This window comes from Ochotona curzoniae, unplaced genomic scaffold, assembly GCF_017591425.1.
Source record: "Ochotona curzoniae isolate NIBS_2020 unplaced genomic scaffold, NIBS_Ocur_1.0 scaffold_4812, whole genome shotgun sequence".
In the NCBI taxonomy this organism is placed as follows: domain Eukaryota; kingdom Metazoa; phylum Chordata; class Mammalia; order Lagomorpha; family Ochotonidae; genus Ochotona; species Ochotona curzoniae.
In genome coordinates this window covers 5,767,672-5,792,599 of record NW_024467124.1, presented here as the reverse complement: position 1 = coordinate 5,792,599, position 24,928 = coordinate 5,767,672, and the positions used below count along the sequence as shown (strand labels likewise).

Sequence of the window (24,928 nt, the reverse complement as noted above, 5' to 3'; positions counted from 1 at the left end):
CAAGTGGGGCAAATGATAAATGGGTATTTGTTTTTGAGTACTCATATTTTACATACTTTCATCTATAGGAAGCATTTTATGATATAATTTCAAAACTGTAAAACAAAAATGTTAAGTATAGAGATACTGGTGATTTTAAAATTCAATAAATGACAGTATCATTTTCCATATATGAGAAAATGTTCAAACTGCATGGATTATTTGAGGAAAAATAACCAGTGGAGCCATAAAATGAAAGCAGGGGTAAAGCATTTGGCCTAGTGGTTAAGATCATTATGTGTCTACACCTTCCATTGGAATGTCTGGGTTTAATGCCTGGCTCTCAATCCTGACTCGGCCTCCTGCTAACACATGCTCTGGGAAGCAGTGATGATGGCTCAGGTGATGGGCCCCTGCCACGCATGGCCCAGACTTCCCACCTCCAAGGCTGAGTCCTCAGCCTAACCCTGATCATGGCACACACTTAAGAGGTGAATCAGTGGATGAGAGCTCTCTCTTTCTCTTGCCCACTCTTTCTCCATCTTAACTTCCAGTCAGGCCTCTGATTAACATGTCTAGAAGATGATTCAAGTAAATGAACTCCTGCTGTCCATATGGGAACCTGGTTTAAGCCTAGCCCAGCCCAATTTTGTAAGCATTTGGATGGTGAACCATACGGATGGGAAGCGGGGTCACTGGGATTAGAACTGGTGCCCATGTGGGACTTTAGCTTCTAGGCCACAGTGCCAGGCATGTAGGCATTTTGATGAGCCCATTTCTGTTGTAGCAAGGAAACACACAGGAGCTTGGTTCTAACCAGAGTTGGACAAGGGACAGCAGCAAATGTAATCCACACAGAGCCTTGACAAGCACTCGCACATTGATTTTTAGTTTTGGTTTTGGTTTTGTAGTGCTATGACAGCCAAGGAAGAAGCAAAGGTCTCCTATTAGAGCTGGCTAATGAGGGAGAATTGAGGTGCTCGGGCCAACAAGCTGAGCTCCTGACCAGCCTTGTGATGGAGGCCATCATGGATCGCCCAGCCTCTGTCAAGCTGCCAGGCACCTGCAGTTGTGTATATGACCGCAAGCAAGACCAGAACTGAGCTGAGCACAGCCCAGATTTCAGATTCAAGAGCCAATGAAAGGTTCCTGTTCTAAACTACTATGTTTTATGGATGCTGTTCATTTGTTTAAATAAAATTCAAGGCTGGCATTTGGTGCACTGCCCAGACAACCACATCTCATGCCAAAGTGCAGGAGTTTTAGTAATGGCTCTGCTTTTGATTCCAGCAACTTGCAAACATCACCCTGGGAGGCAGAAGATGGTGGCTCAAGTACTTCGGTTCCTGCCACGCAGCTGGGAGACCTGGATTGGACTGCTCCTGGCTCCTGGCTCCTGGCTCCTGGCTCCTGGCTCCTGGCTCCAGCCTTGCCCAGTCCTGCTGGTGCACAGACACTTGCAAAGTGAAACAGCAGATGGAAGAGCTGTCTGTATCCTGCTGCTTTCAGATAAATACATGAAAAGTGACTTACTGGCAAATGTTCATTAGCATTCACAATAAGGTAACAACAAGCATTCAGATAACATTCGTTTTACTACAACATAGTTTTTTCCTGGCTGTTTCCAAACCAGTCACCCAAATATTGAGAAAACTGAGCCTACAGGTAAGGGATGGATAGTGGTAAAGAAAAAAAAAAAAGATGCAGGTCGATAGTTTAAATTGCAAGTTTATTCACCTATTTATGATAGCAGGTCTTCAACAGCAACATGATAATTAGTTTCAGAAACAAAATCATCCCATGACCATGATTTTTAAAGTCAATATAGCATGAAGACTTGAATTTATTTTTTAAATGTTTATTTATTTGAAATGCAGTTATAGAGACAGAGGGAGAGACAAGGAAAGCGATCTTTCATCTGCTGTTTCATTCCCCAAATTGTTGCAACAGTTGGAGTTGGGTTAGACCAAAGCCAGGAGCTTCTTCCAGGTTTCTAAGTAGGACTTGGGCCATCTTCTGCTGCTTTCCCAGGCACTTTAGCAGGGATAGCTGGGAAGTGCAGCAGCCCTGACTTGAACTAATACCTATATGGGTTTGCTGGAGTCTAAGGCAGTGATTTTACCAACTATGCCACAATGTTGGCCTTTCAACTTTTTCCAAAGGAATAGCAACTTAAAAAAAAAAAAAAGATTTATCTTCACAGATGTAATTATAGAGAGAAGGATATGACAGCAATGTTTTCCATCTTCCGGCTCACTCCCTCAACGGCCTCAACGGCCAGAGCTGAGCCAATTTGAAGCAGGGAGTGGAAGGACCCAAGTATTTGGGTCATTTTCTGCTGCTTTCCGAGGTCATAAATATGGAATGGGACAATACATGGAGTGGCTGGGACACTAATTGTGCCCATATGGGATGCCAGCACAGTTGGCAGAGTCTTAGCTTATGACATCATTGCGCTGGCCCCAGGAACAGCAACCTTTAAATATCCATTGAAGTAAGCCTTGCTTACTTAATTAAACTAATTAAAACCAACCAGTCTTAATTATTTCCTTTCCACACCTGCTAAGGATGTTGTTATGGATATGAATCCTGCTTTGGTTGTTTTATATGGTCCCCTTTAACTGATTTACATTATATTGACCTCACTCAATTATAGTACTGGCCATTGAAATTGAAAGGTTACAGCTCCAGGAAAACATTCAAATTAACTCCAGCAGTCTGAGCTGCTCCTAGTGAGGGCATCCCAGAAATGACATGGACACTCCCGTTACTATGAATGCCATTCTTTTGTTTTGATTAATGTTAAAGGGAAAAAAAACAATAAAATGAAAAACATGGGACCTGGAAGAGTGGCTCAACTAGCTAATCCTTACCTTGCAAGCTTTGGGATCCCATATGGATGTTGGTTTGTGTCCTGGCTGCTCCACTTTCCATCCAGATCCCTGCTTGTGCCTGGGAAAGCAGTGGAGGACAGCCCAAAGACTTGCAACCCTGCACCCATACAGGAAACCCAGAAGAAGCTCCAGGCTCCTGGCTTTGGGTTGGTTCAGGTCTGGCCATTGCAGCCATTTGGGGAATGAACCAGCAAATGAAAGATCTTCCTCTCTGTCTCTTTTTCTGTTTGCATATCTGCCTTTCCAAAAAAAAAAATCATAAAACCTCATATAATTAGTATTTATGCGCACCCCATAACATCCCCCCATAACTGAAGCATCATAAGGTAAATACAAGATCAATGATTATGGAAAATTTTCCTAGAATTTAGAAAAGCTGTCCTTTAAAGCAGAGGAAATAGTATACCATAGTGTTGTCAAATGATCCTTTTAAAAAATTTTATTTTTATTGGAAAATCAGATATACAGAGAGGAGGAGAGACAGAGAGGAAGATCTTCTGTCCATTGGCTCACTCCCCAAGTGACCACAACGGCTGGAGCTGAGCCAATCCAAAGGCCAGGAGCTTCTTCCGGGTCTCCCATGTGGGTGCAGGGTCCCAAGGCTTTGGGTCGTCCTCGACTGCTTCCCCAGGCCACAAGCAGGGAGCTGGATGGGATGCAGGGCTGCTAGGATTAGAACCAGCGCCCATATGGGAGGCCAGCATGCGCAAGGCGAGGACTGGAGCCGCTAGGCTGCTGCACTGGGTCTTAACTTTTCAGGAAGCTACTACAGAAAACCTTTATCTGTTCAACATGATCTGTGCAGCTGATGAAAAAAAAAATGAAATGCAACATTCTCAACACCGTTTGTAAACAAAACTATGTAAGTTAGCCTGCATCAGAATGTAGTTATTCTTCATGCTAGACAATTAATCAAGTCTTAAACTTTATAGAGAGAAAGCAGCGGAACAGCTTTTGAGTTTCCTTTTTTTTTTTTTTTTTTTTTTTTTGGAGAAGGAAGTTAATCTTTCTGCACAGAAAACAACAGTCATTGGGGGAGGCTTCAGTTTGCCTCTTGAACCAAGCCAGCCTCATCTGAATCTTCTCTTACTGGAACCATCCAATCTAGGGTCCAGAGTGACGGCTCAGCTGAGTAATGTTCCCCCTGCAAGCACTAACATTCCAAATGATTATCAGTTCATGACCCAGCTGGTCATCTTAGGATCCAGCTCCCTGCTCGTGGCCTGGGAAAGCAGTCAAAGAACCCAAAGCTTTGGGACCCTGCACCTACATAGGAGCCCTTGAAGAAGCTCCTTGCTTCGGATCAGTTCAGCTCTGGCGTTTGCAGCCACTTGGGGAATGAACCAGTGCATGGAAGATATTTCTGTCTCTCCTGCTGTCTGTGTATCTGACTTTTCAGTAAAAAGAAATAAATCTTTTTTTTTTTAAAATAAGTTCACAATTTGTGATAATTAATAAGCTCATAATCCCCTTCACCCCTGAAAAAGTTCTTGGTGGAGTTTCTTGAGAACAGAAGTGCCAGGCTGCTTCAGGATGGCACACTGCCATCCAAGAAATGAATTCTCATTATTTGCGAAGATACACCTCAACATCTCCACCAACACTTGACCCTAAACCTGCAGTACATGTCTCTGGCAGCATTTTGAACCCTATTTTTAAAAGGGATGATCATGGCCTTCTAAAGATGTTATCAGTTTGTGTTTGTGTCCTTGGCACTGCGTACCTTGTCACTACAGAGAAATGAGAACCCATGCAGCTGTTGAACCCGTGTCTCCCTCGCTCTCCCAACCACACTATTTGGTCTCCAAACACGTCTTCACACTTCCGTTTCTTCTGTCAAGCCAATGATTCCTTCCTGTCCGTCACCCCCAGGATCCTGCAATACGGGGATCAACTAGCAAGTGGAGGTTTCTAACAGATGAACAAGTTTGTCCACTCAAAAATTAACCCTAAGAGGTTTGACAAAACCCATAACGGAGAAAACATGTGAAAAATTATCTAGACTTTTGAAACTGGGAAAATCTTGACCTGCTACCTGAGACACTACAGATGGCCACACCACCCCCAAGTTAACACCCCCCCCCTTTTTTTTTTTAAATTTTAAATGAATTGTGGAGTAGATCTAAGCAGTCCAACAAGGGCATCTTTTGTTAGGACACTACCAGGATCTGCTTAGTGAAGGAAACAAATTCCATACGAATGGCTTTGGCTTAAAGTGTACTCTGCGTTAAGTAGTTCGCAAACACCTACCTGAGCCCTAACAAGGAGTAGACTCTCATTTACAACTTACAGCCCAAGGTCCGCGGGGTGAAGGGCTGCAGGAGACACTCCCGCCCCAGGACACCCTTTGAGCCCTCAGGACACCGAGGTTGCCAGAAAATTCGATTGTGAAATCGGTGGCCCTCGGAATTTGTAGCCCACCCTAGAAGTACTAAGAAATAAGATGTGGAACAAAGCGGGATGCGGGGGAAGGGGGGGAGGGGGCGTCTCTCGGCGACTGCTGTCTCCACCTGGGGACCCACGTGCACGCATGGGGGGGGGGGAAAAAATTCCACGGGGCGAGGCCGGCGGGCCCGACGCTTGCCCACGGCGGCGTCCATCCCGGCCACCTCAGCCGCGGGTCCCGTCGGGGGCAGTGGCGAGGCGAGGCGGAAAGGCACCATGGCTGCCCTTTCAGCCAGGTAACCAAAACAGCCAGCCACCTCGGAAGACTCGGCCCCCCCCCGAGTTCGCTCCCGGGCCTGGCTTTGCCGCCTCGGGCTCCAGGCGCCCCCACCCCCTCAAAGCCGCGCGTCCCTCCACGCCTGCGGAGCCCAGGGGGGGCGGACGGCGGCGCGCGCGGCCGAGCCCCGCCCCCTCCCGCGCGGCCTGCTGGATTGGCCCCGCCCCGTCCCCGCCGCCCCTCTTCCTCCTGCGCCACAGCCCGGGTCGGCGGCCCGGCTCGTGGTTCTCTCCGGGAGGCTCTGGTGGCGAGCGGCGGGAGCGGGCCGCCGGCCCTGTGAAGAGCGCGCCGCGCTTCCCTCTCGGCCCTCCCCCCCATCCCCGGAGCGGCGGGTTGCGGAAGTGACGTGAGGGACGGGCAGGAGCGCGTTTGAATCGGTTCCCGGGTGATCCTCGAGGCCGCCGGCGCCGTCGTCGTCGTCGCCGAGCGGGGGGCTGTAGGGCGCCGGGCCGAGGCCTCGAGCCGCCCCCTGGGGCTGGTTCTGAAGGCGCGCCGCGCGGAGAGCCCGCAACTCGAGCGAGGAGGCGGCCCGTGGGCGAGGCCGCCGTCCTTTCTCCTTTTTCCCCAATATGGCAGCGGCGGGCGATGGCGGGTCTGGCGGGCCCTCGGTGGGGACTGTGGAGGACGGCGGGGGCGACGGCCGCAGGACGGTGTACTTGTTTGACCGGCGCAAGAAGGAGTCGGAGCTCGGGGATCGGGCGCTGCAGATCGGAGAGCGCTCGGACTACGCGGGCTTCCGCGCCTCGGTGTGCCAGGTACGCCGAGGAGAGAGATGCGCGCGCGGGGTGGAGTTGGGGTGGGAGGCTGACCCGGGTCTCTCACCCAGGGCAATAAACCTGTCACCCAGGCCCAGTCCCGCGGCCTTGGCTCCTTGGGCTCTCGGGGCGTGGGGAGAAGGGGGGCCCGCCACGCCAGTGACCCCTGCGGTTTGGGAACCTGGGTCCGGCGCTGGCCCCGGCCTCCGGTCCTTCCGCCCGGGCCGCCCAGGCGTGAGCCCTCGGGGCTCGGCGGGCTGCAACGTGATGGGGCGGGCCGGTGTGTGGTGAACTTTTTGATCTTCTCAGTAACGAGCGGGGCTCTAAGCGAAGACTCTGTTGTGAGGGTTGTGGTGCTTAGGACTTGTGAAGTTCCTGGAGTTGAGATGTTTACTTGAGGTTCTCGATTTGGGGGGTCGGAGGGGGAGGCTCCTCCTCGTCTGCCAAGGTGCGTCAGGGGCCCACGCCGGCGGGGTCCTGGGGAGCCCCCATCGCTGGTGGCTTCGGAGCTGGAGTTGCTCTCCTTCTGGGTCGTGGCGCCTCGGGGCAAGTCCTGAGGAACATCAAAGGGCGTCCATGGGGAGCGTCCACTCGACGTCTCGGTGCGCTTTAAAAATGAATGACTGGGTGGGAAAACCTGCTTTCAGCTGGGCTGTGCCTCCTGGTTCCGGCGTGTGTTGCCCGAGCTGTTTGAATAAGGACTGTGAGGAGGCCCCGAAGTCACCACGTGGGATCATTTTTAAGCTATTAAGAAAACCAAGCGTCCGAGGAGAAAGAACTTTGAGAAACACTTGTGCTTTTCCGTAGGCAGATAGGCTTAGACGCGTTTGGGACACATGACTCGGTACGGTTGTTGGAATGATGGAAGTTCTGATTTGAGCATGAACGTGGTGTGGGAGCAAGGGTTTTATTTGGTGTTAATTGCTCTGTTACCTGCAGTTCTTGGTGTCTGGAACTCTGCCTGGCACCTTGCAAGAGCTCAGAGAGGGATAAGTGAATGAAGATCGACACCTGTCCGTTTCCGTTGCATTCGCAAAGTGAATGAATGTTCCTCGAATGCTTTGAATTTACAACCCTGAATGTAGAACCGGGTCCCCAAAGCCAAACTCTACTTTTGTTGTTGTTGTTGTTGCAAAGATTTGTGCACATTAAGGAAATTACAGAACTCGAAGAAGTAGGGCTTTTATTCATTGTAAAAAATGTTAGGTTAACGTCACGTGTGTCTGTTGTAAATAGTGTAAATATAAATAGCTAGCATTAAATATAACGCTTGACATAACAGAATCCCCCACAGTGGTAAGTAATGCTGTGAGAAACACTTTTTTAATAAATAGCTTTTTTTCTGTCTTTGTTATTATTATTGTTATTTTGTTAGGATCTTAGAAGTTCAATTCCTGCATATCAATGGTCAGGAACATTTTAAAGTTCTTGTTTTTTTCAAAAAGGTTGTGTGTGTTTCTCCTGTCTTCTGCCTTCTCCCTGCAGGCTGGCTCAGAAGCTTTGCTAGATAAATAGGAGAAGGATTATTAAGCTTTTACTACAGACGTGTAAGCTCACCCTTGCAGTTGGTGACTGACATGAGTCGAATAGTAAAAGTTGTGATCTTTTTCAGAGCCTGAACCCATATACTTTTTGTTACACCAATCTGCTAAGAATGAAGTTCTTCACTATAGGGAACAGATACACTTGTTCCTTCTTCCAGTAGTTCAGCTTCAAAATCAAAGAAAATGATTTTGATTCATTTTTCCCCTTTCCGCTATTTTTGTTAGGGTAGAGAAACACTAACTTTGATTAGAAGTGAGCTGGAAGAATTACTAAGAAAAGGGACTAAGAACGCCCTTTTTTTTTTTGAAGCATTGCTTGCTTATGCCACCATTCCATACTTTTTTTTTTCTATTGTATACATGAACTGGATTCTGTAATCCTGGATTACACAGTTAACAACTAGTGAAACTAGGATTGAATCTAGGTGAATTTTCTTTGTTTTGTTCAGTAGTTTGTCTTTCTTTTTTTTTTTAAAGAAGAGCTGTCCTTTAAAGCGGAGGAAATAATAGTGTTATCACATAATTCTTTCTTTTAAAAAAAAGGTTTATTTTTATTGGAAAGAAAGATATATAGAGAGGAGGAGAGACAGAGAAGATCTCTCATCTATTGATTCACTCCCCAAGTGGCTGCAGTGGCCGGTGCTGTGCCGATCCAGAGCCAGGAGCCTAGAACCTCCTCCAGGTCTCCCACGCGGGTGCAGGATATCAAGGCTTTGGCTGTCCTCAACTGCTTCCCAGGCCACAGGCAGATGGAGCTGGATGGGAAGCGGGGCTGTTGGGACACAAACGAGCACCCATATGGGATCCCAACGCATGTAAGGTGAGGACTTTAGCCGTTAGGCTACTGGGCCACGCTTGATTTTCTTTTCTTTTTTAAGGATTTATTTTTATTGGAAAGGCAGATTTTACAGAGAAGGAGAGATAAAGATCTTGCATCTGATGGTTCACTCCCCCAAGTGGCTGCAGTGGCCAGAGCTGAGCTAAGCCAACCAGGAGGCAGGAGCCAGGAACTTCTTCCAGGTGGTTCATGTGGGTACTAGGTGCCAAGGCTTTGGGCTATCCTGTGCTACTTTCCCAGACCACAAGTAGGAATCTGGAAGGAAAATGGAGGATCCAGGACACAAACCAGCACCCATGTGGGATCCCAGCGTATGCAAAATGAGAATTTAACCACTAGGCTGTCATACACTTCAATTTTTTTAAAGGCTTCCATTTAAAGAAGAAAACTCCCCAGACACTGTTTACTAAAGTCTTTACTATCTTCCATAGGAGAGGACGCAAAATATCACACTAAATTATTTAGATGAAACATAAACCAGTAAATGTAGTGTCACAGAGTTTTAGGAATGCTAAACTAAGGAAAGCTTCCCTTGTGGCAGTAGGGGAACATTCACAAAAGGGAGAAGCAAAGCAAATGTAGATCTTGCATTTGGCATGGGGGTAAACCACCTCTCGGACACCTGTTCTCGGACGGACACAGTGCCTGGGTGTAGATCCCGGCTCCATTTCTCTCTAGCTTCCTGCTGGTGTACGTGGTGGGAAATGGCAAGTGATGTTTTCTCTGTTGCTTGGTGCCTGCTACTCTTGTGGAAGACCCTCATTGAATCCTGGGATCCTGGTTGGTTTGTTGCTGCCATTTGGAAAGTGAACCAACAAAGGTTTTTTTTTTTTAATTTGAATCTCTGCCTCTCAAATGAAATAAAAATAAATAAAAACTTAAAGTGAACTGGATGGGGCCCATTAGCACATTAGCCGCTGTTGGCTCATGTGAACCTTTAAGACTGTGCAGAATCAAAGATAAGAAAATGAGTCATTTGTTTATTTATTTATAAGAGCTACAAAGGGAGAAGGAGAAACAGAAATTTTCCAACCGCTGATTTATGGTCAAGATGGTCGCCACCGTCAGGGCTGGGTCAGCTGGAAGCAAGGAGCCAGGAGCTTCTTGCAGGGCTCCCAGGTAGCAGGGACATAAACATTTGGGCTGTAAGTCCCAGGCCTGTCTTGATGGACACCACGGTGGGAAGTGGAGCAGCTGGGGACGTCTGGTGGCTGTGTGGGATGCCAGTGTTCCGGGTGCTGCTTTACCCCTGCTGTGTCATTAGCCCCTTGGTTATTTTTTATATATGCTCTAGATACTAAGTCCTGTGTCTGCAACCTCCGCAATTTTGAGAACTCTTGCTTGCTTTTTTCTTTGTGTGGCTACACTATACCTTGTTCCTTCAGTGGGTTGTGTTTTATTATCACCTGACCCCCAAATCTCAGTTTATTATATAAATTGATACGCAAATTTTATGGTTTATATTAAAATACAAAGCACCTGAAATAGCCATAGTAGCAACAGCAAAAACTATATAGATAGAAGAACAAAATGACTAAAACTGATTTGAGGACTTGGGCATAAAGCTACAGTGAAACAATACAGTATTGATGTGTAATATAGACATAGAGATCAGTGCAGAAGAAGGGTATATGGGGGTACAAGGCCAGCTGCTTTTCATTTAAAATTTTTAACAAGTTTAATTAGTAAAAATCATGTCTGTAGTGTATATTGTGTTTTGTGAATGTGTGTTTAGTGTGTATAGTGAAATGGCTGTTTCAACATGTACCTCATAATTTTGTGTGTGTGGTAGGAACACTTAAGATGTATTCATAATTTTCTAGAGTGTAGGGGCTAGCATTATGGAATTACTCAGTGAGCTGCTGCTTGCGATGCCTGGTTCATATTAGAGTATCAGTTGGAGTTCTGGGTACTCCGCTTCTCATCCACTGTCTTCCTGATACGCACCTGGGAGAGCAGTGGGAGATGGCCCGCACCCAGGTCTGTGCCATCCGTATGGGAGAATCGGTGGAGACCCTGGCCCCTGGCATCTAGGCTGGTGCAGCCCTGGCCCATTGTAGGTGTCCGGGAAATAAACTCTCTGTCATTAAAAAAAAGAAAATATGATACTTTGTTTTGAGCTCTATGTTCACTGTGTTTAACAATAGATCTCTTGAATTTATTCCTCCTATCTGAAGTTTTATATCCTTTGACTAACATAACCTCAGCTCCTGCTTAGCCGGCTCCTTGTAAGCACCATTCTATTCGTTAAAAAACAAAAGCTTTTTAAAAATTTGAGCAGCAGAGAGATGGAGCTCCTATGTGCTGGTTGTATGTACCTCCTATGTACCTAGATTGGCTAGGGTGGGCCAGGCCTGCTGCCCGGAGCTGGGAGCTCAGACCAGGTCGTCCACTTGCGCCATCCTCTGAGGGTCTCCAGTGGTGGGCAGCTGGAGTTGGGGGTCAGGTCTCTAACCAGTATGGAGGTGGGCATCTTGATCACTAGAGTAAGTGCTGCTCTCTGTTTATTTTAATGTGTATTAAGAATGGAAAGACAATGAGTTCTTTAGTCCAGGAAAACACAATTCTGCATGGTTTGAGGATTTTTCAGCTTTACATTGGTGTAAAACTGATATATATTCAGAAGAAACCACTTTGAAATATCATCTTTTCCCAGGCTGGTGATAGACTGTACTATACCATTCTGTTTTTCACTTTCAGTGCAGTATTCAAGATAGGTGAGATATTCAGCATTTTATTACAAAGTAGGCTATAATTATGTTAGATGACTTTGGCCATCTATCATAGGCTACTGTAAATAGCCTATTTCTGAGCATTTAAGGGTAACCATATTAAACTCTTATTCTTGGTATATTATGTATGTTAAATCTCTCTTAGGTTTGGAATATATTCAACTTAGAATAAGCTTGTTGGGACATAACCTCATTGTGATAGAGGAGTGTCTGTACTGCCACTGTTAGATGAAACAGGCTTAGGAATGCCAATGCAATTTATCTGTGTTTGTAGAAGGGCATAAGGCGTTGGTCTTGCTCTCCTTAGATAAAGATACAGGGCCAGTTTGGGAGGTGGCTTCCCTGTAATCAGTGACAATCTGGATGAATATCTAATGCAATTTTTCTGGAAGTCTTCAAGAAAATTAAAAAGAAAGATTTATGTACAAATTGATGGGCATGATTTGATGTGAAAATTTTACAAATAGACATGAATCTTAAAAAAATCATTTGCATATGATCTTCAGGAACTGTAAAAGCCTACTTTGTTCTTTAGGATTCGTAAGCACTTGATCTGATAGTTGCAGTACTATAGAGATGGGAGAGCAGCAGTGGACTAACAGGTAATAGTCAAAACTGAATGAAAACCTAATGAAACTTTGAAGTTAGTGAAGTTAGTGTCTGCTAGATGAATAGACTCTTACTCCTGGCTTATGTCCATGTCTTCACTTCTGTAAAGTGGGTTAGCGGCAGGTGCGAGCATTCCGGTTTACTGGAATGTGCAGCATTGCTTTCCTTATGTCCGTACTAGTTCTTAGTCTGGTCAGCAATGTGTGTTTCTGCTTCCTCATACAGACACCTGTTCATGGTAGGATCAGAACTTCTAAAGTTTTCACATACCTAGGGGAATAATGAACATTTTTTTAAAAGATTAAAAAAATTTTTTTTAAAGATTTGTTTATTGGAAAGTCAGATATACAGAGAGAAGAGACAGAGAGGAAGATCTTCCATCCGATGATTTACTCCCCAAGTGAGAGCAACTGCCGATGCTATGCTGATCCGAGGCCAAGAGCCAGGAACTTCTTCTGGGTCTCCCACACGGGTGCAGGGTCCCAAAGCTTTGGGCCTTCCTCAGCTGCTTTCCCAGGCCTCAAGCAGGGAGCTGGATGGGAAGTGGAGCTGCCGGGATTAGAACCAGCGCCCATATGGCATCCTGGCGCATTCAAGACGAGGACTTGAGCCGCTAGGCCATGCTGCTGGGCCCAAAATTTTAAAATTTTTATTGGAAAGGCAGAGAGGAAGAGGTGAGACAGAGGAAGATCTTCCATATATTGATTCACTCTACAAAGTGACCACAACAGCTATTGCTGAGCCAATCCAAAGCCATCGGCCAGGAGGTTCTTCCAGATCTTCCACACAGTTGCAGGGTTCCAAGGCTTTGCACTATCCTCTGCTACTTTCCCAGGCTACAGGCAGGGAACTGGATGGGAAGCGGTGCTGCTGCGACACAAACCGGAGCCCGTATGGGATCTTGGCATGTGCAAGGCACAGACTTAAGCCACTAGGCTACTGAGCTGGGCCCAATGAACACTTATTTTAAATTCTCTAGTAAATGGTGAGAATTAACATCCTCCCAGGTTTTCTAGCCTTTTCCTTTATGGCTTGTACTGTTTATATCTTTCCAGAAATCTTGCATTTATCTGCAATTTTGTAAGCACTTAAAATCTAGAATATACCGTAATATGTGTTGAGATGAGAATTGTATCAATTTCCATGTGATTAACTACTTGTTTCAGTATTGTTTATTGAGTAGTTCTTTTTTAAGATTTGTTTTTATTAGAAAGGCAGATCTACAAGAGAGGAGAGACAGACATATCCACACCCCAAATGACTGCAAAGGTCACAGTGATTTGAAGCCAGGAGCTTCTGGGTCTCACATGCAGCTGCAGGCGCCCAGGGCCTTGGGCCATCCTTTGCTTTCCCAGGCCCTAAGCAGGGAGCTGGATGGCAAGTGGAACAACTGAGACACTAATATGTGCGGGTATGGGATGCTGCTGTCGGCAGGCAGAGGATCAGTCAATTGTTACAACCTAAGCCCTGAGTAGTCCAGTTTGAAAAAGATTCATTGTATGTATTTGAAAGGCAGAGTTACAGAGAGAAAAACAGACAAAGAGATTTTCCATCTGCTGATCCAGTCCCCGAGGGGTCTCAATTACCAGGCCAGGTTGAATGCAGGAGCTGGGACTGCATCTGGGATCACTGCGCATGGGTGATGGTACCCAGTCTTCTGCTGCTTTTCCGGCACATTCGTTTGGATCTAGATTGGAAGCAGAGCACACGGGACTCTAGTGGGGGCCATGGTTGCTCATGTTGTCGGCAGTGGCTTAAACTTCTGTACTACAATGCTGGCCTCATTTAAGTTTGTTTCCTCACCAGTTTAATTGTGTGAAGCGGTTCCATAGGCGCAAGAATCCACCCCCCTCCTTCAGCGGTAGTCAGAAGTCCAACATTTTGCTGTTTAAGTGGATCATGGCATTGTAGATATTAGCAATGGTGGAAATGTAGTAGTCTCTTAAGTTATATTAATAGCTTCATTGGGAGTCCTTTTTCGGGAGTAGAGACACACACTGCAGTGGGTCTTCACTTCTTGGTATGCGAGTCTCCATTGTACAGTTCATTTATGAGAATGTGTGCATATATGTGTGTATGTCTATTATTTACCTACATATCTGGTTTGTGTTTTGCATGAAGGTTACCTTATTTCAGAGAGAATGTATGCCATTTGTCCTTTTGGATTGCCTTATTTCATTGAGTATTATGATCTCAAGTTAGGACCATTTTGTTGCAAATGGTAGAATTTCATTCTTCTTAATGTCTTGAGTAGTATTTCATGGAATAGATGTGCCACAGTTTCTTCATCCACTCCTTTTTTGGTGCGTATCTTGGTTGTTTCTATGTCTTTAAAATTGTCAGTTGCATTGCTATAAATAGAGAATTGTGGGTCACTTTCTTATATGCAGATTTCATTTCCTTTCGATATATTCCAGGGAATGCGACAGTTGGGTCATATAGTAGATCAGTTTTCAGGTGTCTTAGCACTTGCTCTGCTGAGTTTAAGTGGTTGTAGCAGGCTACGCTTCTGCCAGAAGCAGCTTACTTTCCTGCCACATCCACTGTGGCAAGAGCTATTATATTAGTTGGTTTCCAAATGTAGCAATCTAACCGATCTAACTGGCATTAGGTGGAACCTCAGTGTGGCTTTTATTTCTGTTTTCTGGATAGGGAGTCTGTCACATGTCTATTAACCATTTCGGTTTGTCTGTTGGAAAGATGCCTGCTCATTTCCTTTGCCTCCTTCTTCACAGGGTTGTTTGTTTTGCTGCCATTGAGTTTCTGAAGCTCTTCTTTTGTACATCCTGGATATTATTTCCCTATTGTTTGCATAGTATGCGAAGATTTTCTCCCATTCTGTTGGTTGTTCATTTATTTTATCATTTCCTTTGCTGTACACAAGTTTCTTAATTTGGTGCAATTTCATTTATTTATTTTGGCTTTGCTTATGCTGTTGGTGACTTTTTTCTTTCTTTTAAGATTTATGTATTTTTCTGGAAAGTCAGTTATACAGAAAGGCAGAGGAGAGGGAGGGAAAGAGAGAGAGATAGAGAGATAGATATCTTCCATCCACTGGTTCACTCCCCAAGTAGCCACAACAGCCATAGCTGAGCCAATCTGAAGCCAGGAGCTTCTTCTGGGTCTCCCATATGGATGCAGAGTTCCAAGGCTTTTGGCCATCCTTTACTGACTGCTTTCCCAGACCACTGGCAGGGAGCTGGATGGGAAGTGGAACATCCAGGATATGAACCGGTGCCTGTATGGGATCCTGAGCATGCAAGGTGAGGACTTAAGTCACTAGGCTACCATGTTGTGCCCTTGGTGACTTTTCTAAGAAGTCTTTAACAGTGCCTGTTTCTTGCAGAGTGCTTCCTATGTTTTCCTCTGATAGTTTGATTTCTGGATGCAGATTGAGGTCCTTGATCCACTTAGAGCTGACTTTTGCATAAGGTCACAGGTGTGGGTCTTGTATTTTCCCTCTACAGGCTGGTATCCAATTGTCCCAGCAATATTTGCTGAAGAAACCAACCTCTTTCTTTCTTTCTTCCTTCCTTCCTTCCTTCCTTCCTTTTTTTAACCTCAGTTACTTGTTACAGATTAATTAGCTATACATGTGTGGTCTCCCTTCTGGGGCTTCTGTTCTGTTCCATTGCTCGGTTCTGTTTACTGTTAATGACCACTACTCTGTAACATGTCTTGAGGTCTAGAATTGTGACTTCTCCAGCTTTATTTTTTATATTTCATGACAGCCTTGGCTATTTGTGGTCTCTTGTTTCCAGGCGAGTTTTTGTATTATGCTTTCAATTTGAGAAGAATGTTGGGATTTTGATTGGGATTTCTTTGAATCTGTGTATTGCAATTGATGATATGGACATTTTGATGATGTTGATTCTATTAGGTCAGGAACGTGGTAAATTTCCTCAACTTTCAATGTCTTTTATTTATTTATTTCTTAAGATTTATTTATTTTTATTGGAAAGGCAGACATTCAGAAAGAAGAGACACAGAGAGAAAGATTTGTCTTCTAGTTCACTCCCCAAGTGGCCACAGTGGCTGGAGCTGAGCTGATCTGAAGTCAACCAGGATCCTCCTCCAGGTCTCCCACACAGGTGCAGGGTCCCAAGGCTTTGGGTCATCCTCAACTGCTTTCCCAGGCCTTGAGCAGGGAGTTAGAAGGGAAGTGGAGCAGCCAGGACATGAACTGGCACCCAAGTGGGATCCTGGCACATGCAAACTGAGGACCTAGCCACTAGGTGATTGTACTGGGCCCTCTATTCATTTTTTATGTGCTTATGAATCTAGTATCCTTTTCTTTATCTTTTTCTCCCTTTTCATAGAGGTGTTCTGTGTCTTTAGTTAGGTTCATTCCAAGGTGTCTATTGAGATGATCTTATGGTTTTTATTTAATTTGTAGATGTAGTATATGACATTTATTGATTAGCATATATTAAGCCATCCTTGTATGCAAGGGATAAATTCCACTTGATTTGGGTGAACAATTTGTTTGGTATGTTATTGGATTCTGTTGACTAGTATTTTGTTGAGAATTTTTGTGTCTATGTTGATTAGATACTGGTATATAGTTGTATTTCTTGTATTGGTATTGGTATCTTGCTTTGGTATTAAGGTTATATTGACTTCATAAAATTAATTGGCAAAAATTTCCTTCCTTTCTGTTTGGAAAAGTTTGAGGAGAAGGGGGGTAAATTCTTGAAACCTTTGGTGGAATTCAGCAGTGAAGCCATCTGGTCCAGGGCTCTTTGGAAGAATCCAATCATTGGTTCAATCAGCACCTTGGTTATAAGTCTGTTTAGATCTTTAACTACCTCCTGGTCCCATTTTGGTAAATTGTATGTGTCAAAAAAATCTATCCATTTCTTCTAGTTCTTCTGATTTCTTTGCATATTGTTCTTGTAATAGTTCCTGATTATTCTGTGCATGTCTGAGGTATCCTTTGTATTTCCTTTTTATCTCTGATTCTGTTGATTTGTATATCTTGGCCTTCCATGTTTTGATTAGTTGGGCTAGTGGGAAATCTATGTTGTTGGTTTTCTCACAGATCCAGCTCTTTAATTGGTAGTCTTATGTATTGGTGTTTTTTTTTTTTTTTTTTGGTCTCTACTTGGTATGTTTCTTGTCTTATTTTGATTTTTTTTTTTCAGCTAATTTTGGGATTATTTTGTTATTTTTCTAGCTCCTTCAAATGTATGGTAACCCACTTACTCAGTGGATTTCTAGTTTCTTTTCTTTTTCTTTTAATTTCATTGTTTTAAATAACGATTACATGGTTGATGTTTTAAATAATGATTACATGGTTGATTAGGGTGGAGGGATCTAGGTTTAGTGAAAATTGGGTGAATTCATTGCTTCCAAATTTTCTATTTCTTGTTCCTGGGGGGAAGGGGAGAGACAAAGGGAGAAACCTCTCATGACTTTCCACACCAGGGATGAGGAGCCGCCACCTCATGTCAACCCAGAGTCTCAATGTGCACATATTCTGAGGGTTCTGTCCAAGTGGTTTGGATAGTTCTGAAATGCTGCCGATTTCACTGACCCAAGGATGATGTCACCCTCCCAGTGTTCATTGATTCCATTCATTGGGATTTTTTGTTGTCATCGTTTGGGGTAGATGTCTAGTTAGTTCTGTTCTTTTTCTGTTACAACATCAAATGTGCTGCCATATTCTCCTTTTCCAACAGGGCCTGTGTCTACTGCTACACCTTTTTCATTAAGTAGGACATGTTTTTACAGGCGAGTCCAAGTAGTTGGTCCAGGTGTGTCCCAAGCATCGCTGGATCCCCGACCCCTGGGGCTCACGAACCCTACATCCACCTAGTAGGTGGGCCTCAGGGCCCGGGACAGGAGACCCAAGCCCCACTGGATCACTCACCCCTGGGGTTTACAAAACCAACACCCACCTAGAAGGTGGACCCCAGGATCTGGGCCAAGTGACCCACACCTGACTGGTTCCCCTAATTCTGGGGCTCAGAAACCCATCCCCTATCACACACGTGGGCTCCAGGACCTGAGCCAAGCTACTCGAGCCCTGTCAGATCCTCAGTCCCTAGGATTCACATGCCTGGCCCCTGCTGGGCTCAGACTGGCATGACTCGCCTCAGCTCAGCATTCATAGTCTTATTGCACAGCTTGACCTATTTTAGTCTGTCCCCTGTTCTAGCTCCTGTTGGTGGGTGCTGCAGCCTATCCCAGCCCAGCTTGATTACTGTCCTAGCCCTAATGTGAACTGGCTGGTGTTGCGGCCTGATCTGGCTCCTCGTTCCCCTTGCCCTGGTTCTCGGATCGCCAGTGGGTGTTATGTACTGGCCTAGACTGGTCTGTTCCCAGACCTGACCCACATGTATGCCCGCAGGTACTGTAGCCTGCATGATCTGAGCTGCTCCTTGCTTTGCTTCTTGGGCTCACCTGCAGGGTCCGCATCCTAATGAAGGAGCTTCCCAAGCTCCTGTATCAAGTCTCCTCCCAGTGGCAGTTGCCATGCACTTTTTATTATTATTATTATTATTTATTAAGTTTTATTGCAAAGGCAGATCAGTTTTACAGATAGACAGAAATCAGGAGTGTAGAATCCCATTCAGGTGGTTCAAATACTTGGGACATCTTCTGCTGCATTCCCAGGCATAGTAACAGGAAACTGGATTGGAAGAAAAGTGGCCAAGGAGAACTGTCACTACAAATGTTTTTAAAAAGATTAGTGTATTTTTATTGGAAAGTCAGATTTACAGAGAGGAGGAGCGATAGGAAGATCTTCAGTTTGCTGGTTCACTCCCGAAGTGCCCTCAACGATGTATTAATTTCCTTTCTGAAATGAGTTGTTTTATTTTTATTTTTATAGACACTTGGCATTTCACCTGAAGAGAAATTTGTTATTACAACAACAAGTCGGAAAGAAATTACCAGTGATAATTTTGGTAAGTAAATAATACTACTGTTCATGCTTTTATATTTAGCATGTTTTATTTATTAGTTTACTTAATTATTCTAAGATTTATTTAGAGAGAAGAGTTAGCTTCCGTCCTTCAACTCTCTCCATAGCTAACCAGGATGGCCAGGACTGAGCAGGATGGAGCCAGGAGCTTAACCACATCCCACCTGGATGGCAGGGACCCAGGGGTCTGACCGTTCTCTTCTGTTTTTCCCAGGTCATTAGCACTGAGCTAGGTCACAAATGGAACATCTGAGGTGTGAATGGGCACTCACATGGGATGCCAGCATTGCAGGCGGCAGCTTTATGAGCTGTGCCACGATGCGGTCTCCATGTATCTTATATGTTTAGTATATAACACATTTTTTACTTTATCACACAGATAAGTTTCTAAAATTATTGATAATTTTTAATTACATTTTTGGGGGGTGAAGGAAGAAATTGGCTTTATATTCAGCTTACTCAGTTCAGTTTGTAAAAATGTTAGTTGATGTTCACTACAGAAAATGAACCCTTGTGTAACACCTAGCACGGGTCTTTGGATTGTGCTGTTAAGCTAATTCTCCTCACCAACTTGGATTTTGCCATTATCTTTTGTTATCCAATTAATTGCCAGTGTTTTATGCCCAATTTCTTTTGAGTTTTACAGTTCTTCTCCATTTGTGTTAGCAGTTATATTCTGATGTAGATTTTCTGAGTTTCTATTACAATTTAACTTTAAAAATTGTTTTAGGCTCATGGAAATGTTTACTGCTATCCCATTGACTAGCCTAATAAAATATGACTGAATTTGTAGGTGAGCTATTGTTTGGGGATTTGCCAATACCATTGCAAAAGGTATTTTAATAGATTGGGTTTGCATATTCAAAATTAAAAGTTCATTGACTTTCTGGTGCTGAACCTAGCATGAAATTTTAACTCTTAATTACAGATGAAATTGTTAAAGATGGAGTCACTCTGTACTTGCTACATTCAGTCAATCAGTCACTGCTAACTGCTACGAAGGAAAGAATTGACTTCCTACCTCACTATGATACACTGGTTAAAAGTGGCATGTATGAATATTATGCAAGTGAAGGACAGAATCCTTTGCGTAAGTATCCTATTGACACTAATTTTGATAAGCCATCACTCTCTTATCCCCTTTGTGTTTGTTCCTTGACTTTTTTTTTTTTTTAAGATTTATTTATTTTTATTGGAAAGGCAGATATACAAAGAGAAGGAGAGACAGAGAGGAAGATCTTCCGTCTGATGGTTCACTCCCCAAACAGCCACAATGGCTGGAGCTGTACCATTCAGGAGCCAGAAACTCTTCTGGGTCTCCCATGTAGGTGCATGGTCCCCAAGCTTTTGGCCATCGTCCTCAGCTGCTTTCCCAGGCCGCAGGCAGGGAGCTGGATGGGAAGCAGGGCCACCGGGATTAGAACCGGAACCCATTTGGAATCCTGGAGCGGTCAAGGTGAAGACTTTAACCACTACACCTCACTATGGTGCTGGGCCCTCCATTTTGTAGGTCTTCCCGTTCTTTTTTATTAGAAAACTGACTGCCCATTTTGGGCTTCCTTTCTCAACTTCTTAGTTACAATGTTTCTTTTCTAGCAAGGTCATCTTTAGAGTGAGAATGCTTTTCTTACAGCTGACCTGATCAAATTCATTCCTCTAAAGCTCCTAGGGAATATTGAACCTCTACTTCCTTCCATCTCCTGTCCTCTCCTGATTTATTCTCTTTTTATTGTTTTTTTATTCATGCATTATTATTTGCAGGAAGTTAGAAATTAGAAAATGTAGATAAGTAAAAAGAACTTGACAAATATCCGTATCTCTGTCATCCAGATGTAATCACCACTTGTAATTTGGTGTTTACCATTTCAGACCTTTCCATTTTTTGATTTTTAAATGGTGTAATATGATGCATAGTTATTTAATTTTCTATTTTGTTTAAGAATTAAATGGAATTTTAAATATCTGTTAAAATAACAGATGCATGTGTTAGTGGTACATGGATGATGTGAGCTTTGTGTTTATCTGATTACAGATGTCTGCATGTTCTTGTGACTCAAGCTTTGTCACGTCCTTACTGCTGTTGCTGCTGCAGTTATTGCCATCAGCTGTAGGTGGCAAACATTGTGCCGAGCACTAGCTCATCTAAATTTTATCCCATGTAGTGGATAATGTTAGGTAATGACAGAGGTAGTCAACTCATTTTGTTCAAGAAACAGACTATGAGATTTTAGGTACCTAGCTTAGGACCATACTGCTAGTGAGTTAGTAGAGTCAAGGGCTGTCTCTTTTGTTCTTAACACTGACCAGATGTTTGCCCTGGCATTCTACAGTACCTGTTTTGTAAGGATTACCAGTGAAAATCCAGTGTCCAGTTTTTCAGTTCTTATTTCACTTGATGCAATATCTGACATGACTCTATCTCTTTCTCCGTGTTGATATGCTTTCTTCAGTTGGCTTTTTAGAAACCACCTATTATTGCCTCCCTGCCTGCTCTGTCTTCCTCTATCTTCTAAGGATTGGAATAGCTCACTCATGTCTTAGTTCTTGCTTCTCTGTTCTCTTGCTTCTTTTTTATTGCATTGGTATCCCATGGCTCTAAATGCCATCTTTATAGTAGTAACTCTTACATTCTTACATGGAAATGGCAAAAAAAAAAAAAGAAAAAGTCATTTTTAGTTTCATATTGAAAATAGTACAAATTTACCTCGTGAATTCAACCTTTGTTCATTTATTTGCCCACATAACATCATATGAGGATGGTCTAAAATGGGAACCTTGATCTGTTAAATGACTCCTATGCTATGTATTCCACATATGTGTTTGATCATATTTTGTTCTTTCAGGCCAAAAATCAGATTGATTCTCCTAAGAGTCTTACTGGCTTTTTTTATTTAGTGCTTTTTTTTTTTAAGATTTATTTTATTTTTATTGCACAGTCAGATATACAGAGAGGAGGAGAGACAGAGAGGAGGATCTTTCATCCGATGGTTCACTCACCAAGTAACCACAACAGCCAGTGCTGCGCCGAACCAGAGCCAGGAGCCAGGAGTTCTTCTAAGTCTCGCAAGTGGGTGCAGGGTCCCAAGGCTTTGGGCCAACCTGACTGCTTTCCCAGGCCACAGGCAGGGAGCCGTGTGGGAAGCAGGGCTGCCAGGGTTAGAACCAACGCCTATATGAGATCCTGGAGTGTTCAAGGCGAGGACTTTAACTGTTATGCTATTGTACCGGGCCTGTATTTAGTACTTTCTAAAAATGACATTTTCTTACCTCTTGTATTTTTGCTACTTGCCTTATCACTTAGATATAGTGATAGTGTATAGTGGATTCTTAAATGATTTTTTTTTATCCTTCTCCATATAAAATTTGAAAAATCAAATTGTATTATTCTTTGCTTAAAAAATTGCATTCTGCTTTGGCTCAGGGCTTGTCCATCAGAATCATATCCAGTTACCTGACATGATGATGGATCAGGAGAAGGGTCACATTAAGAAGGGCCATTATGTTAACTAGCACTAGAACCATAACCGGGGGTAGATTCTGTGAGGGATGTGTGGGCCACATCCCATGAAAATTCTAGTCCCACTGGTTAGCTCAAGAGTTGGGGTGATGATTGACTAAGCTAGGTGTGACCAAGGAGCCAGCCATGAATCATAGGTAAAGGAACCCCCAACAGTCTGGACTGGTCAGGGCAGCAGCACCCAAATGTGCATCCTGAATAGGGTGTGGGGTGAGCCAGGCTGCAATGTTCACCAGCTCATACAAGGCCAAATGGAAGGCCAGACTGTGCTGGAACCTGGCCTAAACCCAATGGCATGTATGAGATCTGGGTCTGGGAGTACATTAAGTGGAGGAACTTGGGAAACTCTCCTGGCAAGTCATAGCTCCTACTGGTGAATATGTGGTCCAGACCTGGGGGTCGGACAAGCTGGTAAACGTAGCTCCAATGGCTGGCTAATGTGTGGGTTGATAATGGAACAGGGTGGACTGGGCAGGACCGAGCAAGCCTTAGCGCACGAGCGAAACTAGAGACCAGGAGGGAGCACAGGTCATGCCGAGCTGGGCTCTTGCACCTACTGGTCTGCATGAGCCAGGAACACTAAGCCACAATGTCTAAGGCAGAGGTCAGGACAGGTGAGGGGCTGTGCCAAGCTGAGTCAGAACAACCACTGGCGTGTGCATGATCTATGGCTGGGAACAGGCCAGTTGGGGAGCTAAGGGGACAACCCTAGCTGGGATGAGGCTCCCATCAAGGGGCGTGTGGGCTGGAATGGGGGCTGCGTTCTGCTTGGGAAACGGTTGTAGTCTCCCTTGGTACAAATGTGGACTGGGATTTGATGCACCGAGCCGGGCCAGACTCCAACACCCTCTGGTGTCCTGGAGGACCAGGGTAGATGTGCGATGGACTAGGCAAGGTCTCAACCCCTACTGAGCCATGTGTGAGCCATATGTGGGTATGCATGAGGCATGGCTGGGCTGAAACATCCAACAGCAAGGACCAGTTTGGGCTGAAGGCCAGTCAGGAAAAACCACTGTTCCTGCTAGGTCAGGAGGTGAACTGAGTAGGACTGGCTCATGGACACATTGGTAAGCGTGAAACCTGGCACTGGGAGAGGTTCTGATGGAGGAGCCTGGGCAACTCCTCTGGCAGGACACAGACCTGGCGGGTAAGCGCAAGAAACACGATTGGAAACAGCCCAGAAAAGGCCATGGAAAGGTACCCACTGGCATACAATTGGCAGACATGGGGGCAAGACCAGGCTAAATTTGTCCAAGTCATCCACTGGTAAATCCAAGCACCAGAACAGTGTGGGTCGAGCCAGGTTCGGTCGCAACAAAGACCAGTGCACAATACGGAATGCCAAGGTGAGGTTGCCTGTACTGGAAATGACCGCAGCGCCCAACCAGCAAGCGTGAGAACAAGGGGGCAGAGCCTGCAGGGGAATAAGGGTGGTTCCTTTGCTGGACAGCTACTCCCGCTGGAGAGTGTGAGCTGGGATAGGGGCAGACCAGACCAAGCAGGGCTACAACCCCTGTGGGCTTCATGTGGACTAGATCAGGGAAAAGCCAGGCTGGGCTGATTATTCCTACTGGTACAAACAAAATTAGAGTGGGTGAGGGTTGTTTGGGCTTAGCCACAGCATCAGCTGGCAGAAGCTGGCACTGGGGCCTAGTTCTGTCAAGTCAAACCACAGAACTACCTGGAGAGAGCACAATCCGGGAGTGGGAGAGGCCTGGGAGGGAAATAGTGGACTCCTCCCTCTTGGGTTGCCACCCCCATGGCAGGGCAAGAAAACCAGAACAGGGGCTGGGGTGGAATGGTGTGTGGGACAGACTGGACTACTGCTACACATACTGGCAAACCAGGGTAGGGGGTTGTCTAGTGGGGGTTATTGTGGGTTGCTCCAACTAGGCTGCAGCTCCCACTGGTTTATGAGAGGGCTGAGTGTGTGCTGGGCAGAACCAGGCTGGACTGCAACACCCATTGGTAGTGGAAGTCAGGAGTGAAAACAGAACCAACCCAGGAATTACAACCTCCAGCTTGATCGGGGCGATGGATTATGCCAGGCCCTGTACTTGCTAGCACGTACAAGAATCTGGTCTGAGAACACCTCAAAGTTTCTTTGAGATCTCCCCAATTGAAATGCTGGACTCAGAACCCTAACCAAGAAAAGAGAGAAGACAGAACAGGTCCATCAACCATCTCAGCTATATGCTGGCAGCGAAATACAGGGCAGAGACTCTATGATGGACTATGTCAACCAGTGGATTCTTCAAAGACCTCATAGTGCTTGGAGTGGCAAGATTGGCAGCAATTCATAACTGTTGAAATATCAAAACCACTTGAGCAAGAACCTCAGAGCATACCCTACATCCGGGACCTGGGGAGGGTGGGAAATTGGGTGGGGCCTTCTCCCTTAATACCCCTT

General features: G+C 44.9%; 1 protein-coding gene across 3 annotated transcripts in view; it reads left to right on the top strand.

Annotated features, from left to right (window-relative positions):
* The first annotated feature begins 5,814 nt into the window (after positions 1 to 5,814).
* SMCHD1 (structural maintenance of chromosomes flexible hinge domain containing 1) overlaps positions 5,815 to 24,928 on the top strand; it is a 121,161-nt gene continuing 102,047 nt past the window's right edge. For all 3 annotated transcript variants that reach the window (XM_040970584.1, XM_040970582.1, XM_040970583.1), the window contains exons 1-3: positions 5,815 to 6,350; positions 18,909 to 18,984; positions 19,930 to 20,091. In XM_040970584.1, coding sequence (XP_040826518.1) covers positions 6,165 to 6,350; positions 18,909 to 18,984; positions 19,930 to 20,091 — 424 coding nt within the window. In that variant the 5' untranslated portion in view covers positions 5,815 to 6,164. The remainder of the gene's footprint in view (positions 6,351 to 18,908; positions 18,985 to 19,929; positions 20,092 to 24,928) is intronic.